General features: G+C 29.5%; 1 protein-coding gene across 2 annotated transcripts in view; it reads right to left on the bottom strand.

Annotated features, from left to right (window-relative positions):
- Positions 1–5,392: 5,392 nt before the first annotated feature.
- LOC148271309 (lachesin-like) overlaps positions 5,393–8,730 on the bottom strand; it is a 58,048-nt gene continuing 54,710 nt past the window's right edge. For both annotated transcript variants that reach the window (XM_088241542.1, XM_088241543.1), the window contains exon 10: positions 5,393–7,563. In XM_088241542.1, coding sequence (XP_088097668.1) covers positions 7,418–7,563 — 146 coding nt within the window. In that variant the 3' untranslated portion in view covers positions 5,393–7,417. The remainder of the gene's footprint in view (positions 7,564–8,730) is intronic.

The following is an 8,730-nucleotide window of genomic DNA, read 5'->3' as shown; positions in this document are numbered from 1 at the left end:
CACCTCTCAACTGATGTTTTTTGATGCACTCCCCAAAAGATTGTGAATGTCAACCAAAAACAACTTTAAAAACTTGATAATATTATTAGCGTCACTTCAAAAATATTCTTAATAAATACTTTAAATATCGTCAACATAGATTGTTCCGAATTCGACTAAACAGGACCAACCTGCCAATTTGATAGAACATTGATATTTTTAACTTGTCTGAAGAGTATCTCGGTACAATATTCTCTTGGTTTTTTAACATATTATCATGATATAACATATGTATGTGTTATTTTTATATTGACAAAACTTTATCGAAACTTTTATTACATTTGCAATATATTGTAATATAGGTACATATAAACAAATAAAACGAATTGAAAACTGAATTGAATTGAATTGTTCAATACACGATTTGATGTGATTATAAAAATAGCAATGTCTTTCTCATTGTCGCTGAACTTGTAATTTGAAAATGTTTGACTAATGAACTGGACGTTCGATATCATTAAAATTAAACAATATCATTACGCAAAAAAAACTAGTTCTAATTATTAGAGATGATTTATTTGATTACTCAATTCATTCAAATGAAAGCCCAAATGCAGTTATTCATTAAAATTAATTACTCATCAAAAAAATTAGTAATTGTACCGAACAAAACGAAATAATTATGGTGAAAATTATTAACTTAGAAACTAAAAAAATCTGTCACTACCCACCCCCAAAATGACAGTCTTTAGTAACCATGACTACGATATACCGGAAATGAATGATTTATTTGATTTATCGAAAAATTAATCTTTAAAATTAATAAAAAAATATCGTAAAATTATAAAAAATATAAGTGGTACATAAAAACCAAGTGATTTTATTTTATTTTTATATGTTAAATAATAATGTATCACAAAGAAAGTGCTTCAGCATCAAAAATATTTAAAAAATCGTTTTGATTGCCATTTAATTATAAAACTGTTCGAAAATATTTCTTATTGTCTGCAAAATTCATATGTTTTATCGTAAAATACTATCGCGAGAGGATGCTGAAAGGCATCGAGCTCCTCTCACAGTGACACCTTGAAGAGCACAGATCCAATGTCACGCCACCCGTTAGCGGGGAGGTACAGCGGAGAGTGAGGAAGTGGAATGCATGTAAAATGTAAAGCATGAAATCCGGTTTTTATTCACAATTACAACACGCGTTACTCAGGGAATCTTCATGCGTCTTAGTTTCGCTCAACGTTGGAAAATATTGGCCATACCGAATTTAATAAACTGCCCGATGAGCTAAAACACGAAAAGTCGAATAGAAAATCCAAAAGTGTCACAACTAAAAAATATTATTGAAATCTTTTTGATAACTCATTCATTAATGTTTTTTATATAGATGGTGTAAAATACTGTGTTTTATGTTTCTTAAATGATGTTTTCTTACTATTTTGGATGTATTAACTATGTACGGTATTATGTATTGTCACAGAAATGTCTTCTTTATATTTTCGGCCCAAATATATTTTTTTAAATAACTCCTCGAAGTATAATATGTACTTTATCTATTTTTTGTTTTATTAATAATAAAAAATAAGTTATAAAGAGAATACACCTGAATTTTAATTTTAATAATTTTTTTTTAATAAACTACCTGAGGGCCCAAAATCACCCCTTCAGGCCCGGAAAGGTAAAATAACTAATTATTCGATTATTTACATCCCTAGTTATTAAATCAAGTTTTTCAAACTGAAATTCTATTTCTTTATGCCCAAAGCTTGTATGCATAGTTAATAAGTGGAATGTTTCGCTTTGTATCGTTTTAATTTAAACTAGTTTTAGTTGTGTTCGAAACTTGTTAGATTTGTGTTTGAAACTTGTTTTCGCCTAAAATCGTGGGACTGTGTTGTTTTCCTGAAGTGATAAGACACGCACTTGTTTGCCCACAAAGATCAAATTATCAAGGGTCGTTACACCCGCGGCCGCTTGATTTATACCCCTGCGTATACCCGTATAACCTCACCTCCGTTCTCCCCACAATGCTGAGATAATTGGCTGAAACGGTTGGATCTAGTTAAAACGTCAGACACGAACCTCGGAATACGGAACTTTTATCCCTTTTCTTTATTTAGGTGAATAAAAACACATATCAACGAGTCACAAGTATTCTGAATCAACTGCAAAAAAAGTTGTTAATTAAAACAAGTTCATTTTTTTTTCATCGCCACCACAGGCCAAGAGGCCCCATTTCAGTCGTGAATAAGATCACAACATCCAGGCTTGAGAATAATTACATTTATTTTTTGTGGTCTCACCGGGAATCAAACCCGGACTTTTATTGGCCACTTAACCATGGAGGCAGACTTTTTCTTCATTTTTTAAAAAAAATTTGAAGAAAAAGAATTGTGGATGTTTGAACAAATGCAGAATGGTAAATGTTACACAAGATATAAAATGACCACATAAACCACCTAGTGACAGGTCATAAGCCCTGTAAATGCTTAGACTTTCATATTTTTTCCTCTCAGTTTGCAACAAATTTAGATCTAAAATAAAGTTATTTTATTAGATATTGATATTTTTTGCTCTGCGTTGGTTCATCATTCACGGCGTTTTTTGTCGTTTTGTTACATACATTTATTAGATGATCATTTTGACGCGCCAGTCCAAGGACTATGAAATATTTTAGTGTAAAAACACATTTTAAATATTTTATATCAACTACTTGTAAGTCGGGAATCGAACCCTAGACCTCTTGCATGGTAGACAAACGTGCTGCTACGAGTATGTTAATAAGCAAATGCGCTAATACACAGATTGTCTTTGTAAAATAGAACAAAAATCCCGGAATAGTGTTTTTTTACTAGAAATAGAGTAGCCTGCCACGTAGTGTAGTGGTTGGTGCATTTGCCTACCGAGCTTGAGATCCCGGATTCGATTCCCGGCAAGTATGATATGAAATATTGATTTATCAAGTGATTTTACACAGCATTATTTTATTATTTCTTGACTGGCACCTGAATCGTAAGTCTGGCGACCTTACCTTCATGCAACAGAGAACAAGATGCACTGCATTTATTGTGTGGGTATTTTACGAAATTGAACCAACTACTGTACTTACAACAGTATACGTTGAGGATAATTTTTGAATTTTTTAAAAAACTTTTTCCTCGTGAAAATTTTCAACGGTTATCAGTTTATGGATTACCTTACCTCTTCATTATTATTTTCATCCATAATCTCCTTATTTTCTAACTCATATAGTGTCCACGCGGCTAGTCTGAGGAATCATCTCCCGTCCACTATCATGGCCTTGTTTAAATCACGACTGAAGAAACTTCTCGTTTCTTCTCTTCTTTCCTCTATTCCTCTCGATTAATACTTCTTTTCCAATTAAAGACAAGTATCTTTATTTATATACACATATTTCTAATTCTATTTTTGTACCAACTTTTTTCGCCTACGTACAAATATGAATTTACAAAAAGTTTGATAAATTTGAAAAAATTAAAAAACTGAAATTTTAAAAAAATTAAAAATCAGTTTTTTGTTCCAAATGCACAGAACATTAAGCAAAACCATTATTTTATTTTGGTTTAATATTTTTACCTTTTTGGTAATCGTGTTCCTAATACTTTATCACCATAGTAATTTACTTAGATTAACAGGAATGAATGATTTAATATATTAACTACTATTTTAGATAAACATTTTTGATATTGAAAAATTAGAAATAATTTCAATTGAAAATTAAAGTGTAATTTACGTTTACTTATATGATAGTTTATTTAAAAATAAATTTGAATTCAGAAAAGGGTGAAGGAGAAATAAACAACACTTTTTCAAAATATCACTTTTTAATAACATATTATGTAGTTAATTATCATCAAGCAAATACCATTCTTACACATAGGTACATAAACAACGTATTGGCATATAAAAAGCAACTATCCATTCATTTAAGAGTATACTATTTTAGCAGTCTTACCAATCATTTGATATTGCGAAACTCTAATCATTTTTCTTTTTTATACTATTTACAATTTACGGTAAATATATTAAATCATAAAGTTTAATTTTAATTCCGTTAATTTATTAGGAAAGGCTAGTAAAAATGTTTTATTTTATTTTATTTTATTTACATCAATAATTATTATCACCTGTGTTACAAAATTAATATGCCTTCACAATATACTAAAACAATGTATAATTAAGCATACCTATGGTGCTTTTTTATTTTAACTTGTTTTAAGGCCTGTTGCACCAAACATTTTTTTAGTAAAATGTAAGTACGTAAAAACGTTGACAAAAGTCAAAATGAACGAAACGTGTTGCTAGAAAAATATTACATAAATGAACCAATTTTGTCAATTTCGACAAAACGCTACAATGATTTTGTAACTTAAACCTTTTTTAAATTTTATTTTTGTTGGTGCAACAGACTCTTAATGCCGTTGAAAACGGAAATATATATTTTTATAATTTTAAAAAAATCTTTGCGTTATTTTATGAAAGCGGCCTGGCTGTTTTTTTGCAGAACATAGAATTGACCTTACTGCACCCAATTACACAAATATATTTTTTTTTTTCAAAACTGTGGACTTGCTGTTTTCTGCATAACTACGTTCAACAAAAAAATTAACCAAATACCAACATTTAATTTTATTTTTTAGCTTACAAAATTTATATAATAATTTTATAAGTACGTAATAGTTCAGAATAACATCGTGACTCAAACTAAATGTCAAATTATCTTACATTTACTTATCTTAATACAAAATATTACTATTTTTAACCTTAATTTATAAAATATCTACATCCTAAATGTTTTAGATGCATTGTATTATATTATGTAGCTACAAAAATTTAATTTATTTAATAATCTTACACATGTGACTTTTTAACAAGTTGATAAACGTATTATTATTTCTAACTATTTACAATTTTAACATTATACACAATAATTAATAGTAAATATAGTTTATAATAATGTTTTTACCTATGCATTTTTAAGAATACAAGTTATCGATGTATTTTATAACACAATAATAATGCTTTTACAGTTCAACCCTTCAATAGTTCAAATGTGTCCAGTGTAAATTAAATCTTTTTTTATATGATAACGCATTTGATGTTATTAATCACTTTCAGTAAATATTATGACGCTTTTAAGTAGTTTCTTCCATTTGCAGTAATTAATTTCAAGAAAATATTCCTGGGGATCAGTTTCGATTAGATCTATCATCCGTTTAGCTGTGTAAAATTACTGGTCCTTTACAAACCTTAATACGATAATTATGATAGGAGTAAATAGGTGCGAAGGTTTTCACGGTCACTGTTATCAATATTATGTATCTTTTTTGGGTGATACCGTGTATGTTGGATTTGATCCGACGTTTCGGCTACCATTACAGGAGCCATCTTCAGGGAAAACTGTGTGTTTTATAAAGAAATGTACATAAACACATACATTTCTTTTAACACACAGTTTTCCCTGAAGATGGCTCCTGCAATGGTGGCCAAAACGTCGGATCAAATCCAACATACACGGTATCACCCAAAAAAGATACATAATAATGATAGGAGTAAGTTGTTTTTTTTTCAAATATTTTTGTGGTTTGATTATAATGCGGGTTATCTATTTCTTTTTGTAAACATATTCATAAAACAACTTTTAAAATTACAATTTCCTGACGGTATAAATTTTTTGCACAGTTTTTTTATTTAAAAAAAACCAAGAAACACATGTAATCGTTTTCAAGCTTTAAATAAAATAATTCTAAAATAAAAAGTTCAAAAACTCCATTTAATCTCTGTTCATAGATCAAATGGTTAAGGCCGCTAAAAATACAACCTTTGGTGATGTTCTAATTTATAGATTCGTCTCAAAGCAGTTATTCAAAATTAAATAAATTATTGTCACTGTTATTCTACAAATTTGGGAAAAAAATGACCAAGAAAAAAGATGTATCATATTCTTTTCTGTTTTGTATTATTTGATATTTCCCCATAGGGTAAAAAAAATGTACTGCATGGTAAAATAGCGTAGGCTGAATTTATTTTATTGGGTTTTTTCTTTTTAAATTTGTTTCATCGAACTTACTTACCTAACCTAACTGATGTACCATGTTTTGTAACTTTAGTTGAAAGTTACTCACGTCACTTTCAATTTACGCAACTTTTGGCATACAATGACGTGCCCTATGCACCACTCGCACAGGCGTGCATTGGCTCGCAGTTCAAGAAACTCGTTAACCGGTAGGTTACCATGACGCGTTAGTGCGGACAACATGAACACATATTGCTAGACCGCTGCCCGTTACTATAAATCGTATGTAAGCAAGCACTAAATATATGTATTTTTAAAAGAAGCAAGTTAATTAGTATTGCGAAAAAAAAATGCGTTTTCATATTCATTTTCTGAATAAAAATAATAAAGTTTTTTTAACCATATTAAGATTTTTTGTCGTTTAATTCTACGACTCATTAAGTTTTCTGTTATGTCGATGATTTTGCTATGAAGATATTCAGTGATTTATTTGTTTAATAAAACACAATATTTTATTTAATAATACACTATCATACCATGTGAGAAAAAAATGTGTTTCCTATTGTCATCGTAACGATTATAAATGTTTATTCTTTTATGTTCTCTTCGGAGAGTTGTCCTGATTAATGGGTTCACAACACTTTCATTGGTTGATTTCGTAGAAACTGTGAAGTCAATTTTAGTTTTTTTTTCATACGTTTTAGAGAAACTTCTCACTACAATAAAATGCTTAAATTTTTTCCGCGTGAAAGAAAACATTTTTTCCATACAATTTCCCGTAGTACTGAACTTTTTCATTTAGCTTAAAATACAAATAAGTTTTAAATACAAAAAAACATAATAATTAGAAATAATACAGGAAAATATATATTTATAATGTTAAAACATGTTTTAAAGATATTCTTATCTTTTTATAACGGAATGAATATTACAATAGTTACAATGACTTACATATTACATAGCTTTTTACATATCATTATGCTTACTTATCACTATTGTTAGGGAAAATAAAAATATTCAGTTTACAAACAACCACATTTTTTTGAGTAAATATATTTTATAAAATAAGTATGCCTAAAAGCCTCGAAATTCTCGTGTATGAGACACAACCCAATTTTCAACAAAAAAAATAACAGAACAATAAAAAATGTTATTTTTTGTATTAAAAATAACCAACCAAAAAAAAAAGCAAAACAACAAAATTGTAGAAATATGTGTAATATGAAACTTTTATTCAAAAGAAAATTCGTTGAATTATATCTACGGGTATATCTATATAAACATTTCGTTCTCTCAATATTAATTAGTAACATAAAATAAAAATACGTTAAGGGATTTCATTAATATAATACACACTTTGTTATTTTCCCATTTGCCTCATATTTATGAATCTCAACTCAATAATTTTATGTTGTACATAAGGGTTTTAATCGTCATTAGGAATAGTAGTATTAGCTTGTGTGAAGGAGCACTTCGACAAGAAGAAGATCCAAGACCCCAAAAAGTAGATCCCGAAGTTCCGAATGTGTAATCATTTTCTGTAACATACATTTATTTTACTAACCTACTTGCACAATCAGTCTAAAGAGTTGTTCGATTAATGTAATTCAGATTTAAACTAAATATAACATTTTGAGTAGTCGAAAGTTCATTTTATTAAAGCTATTAACATATTACAACAGAGACGGAGAACATTTAAGAGAAGGTAATATAGAAGTCTAGGCATCTACAGGGCTTATGACCTGTCAATTGCTGGTTTAAGTGGCCACTTTACACACTGTGTAACATTCACCATTCTGCCTATATTTGAACATCTATATTCCTTCAACTCTTTCATCTGTTGTTGTTTGTGAAGTTAAAGAGCTGAAACCTTTATTAATGCGGGTAAGATTCATCTAATTGAATTATTTCACCTACATACTAGGCAACGCCTGAAAATGTTATTTTTTCAATTTCTATACTTTTTTTTTTTGCACCACAACAGGCCAGATGGCCTAATTACAGTGGTGAATTACATCATAGAGCACCCAGGCTTGAGAAAAATCACATTTTTTAATTTTTGTGTTCTCACCGGGAATCAAACCCGGAACCTTACGTGCGTGAGTCAAGCGTCTTGACCGCTACACCACGGAGGCCGCCATGGACCAGGTAATTTATCAACAATATTTTGAATGAGCCCTGTAAATGCCTAGACTTCTATATTACCTTCTTTTAAATGTTCTTCGTCTCTGTGGAAATATGTTAATATAAACAGCTACACAGGGAGTTGAATCCAGTCGTTGTCTACAAAAATTTGGGCAAACTCAAAATATTGTTATTAAGCTATTTTTTAAATATTATGAATGAACTGACAATTTAAAGTCTACAATATTTTGAGTTTGTCAATTTTTTTGTAGACAAGAACTGGATTCAATTTCCTAGAGAGCTGTTAATATTACCATATTACAACAGATATGAAGAACATTTTAAAGAAGGTAATATAAAAGTCGAGGCATCTACAGGGCTTATGACCTACCATTAGCTGGTTTAAGTGGCATAAATAAAAGTTTCAGCTCCTTAACTTCACAAATATCAACAGATGGAAAGCATTGAAGTAATATAGATGTTGAAATAAGGGCAGAATAGTGAATGTTACACAGTCCACTTAAACCAGCCAATGACAGTTCATGAGCCTTGTAGATGCCTAGACTTCTACATTACCTTCT

Source organism: Micrasema longulum, unplaced genomic scaffold (genome assembly GCF_059751315.1).
Source record: "Micrasema longulum isolate JH-2025_06_02 unplaced genomic scaffold, ASM5975131v1 h1tg002943l, whole genome shotgun sequence".
Taxonomy (NCBI): Eukaryota; Metazoa; Arthropoda; class Insecta; order Trichoptera; family Brachycentridae; genus Micrasema; species Micrasema longulum.
The sequence above is the reverse complement of the archived record's forward strand: the minus strand, read 5'-3'. Positions and strand labels throughout refer to the sequence as shown.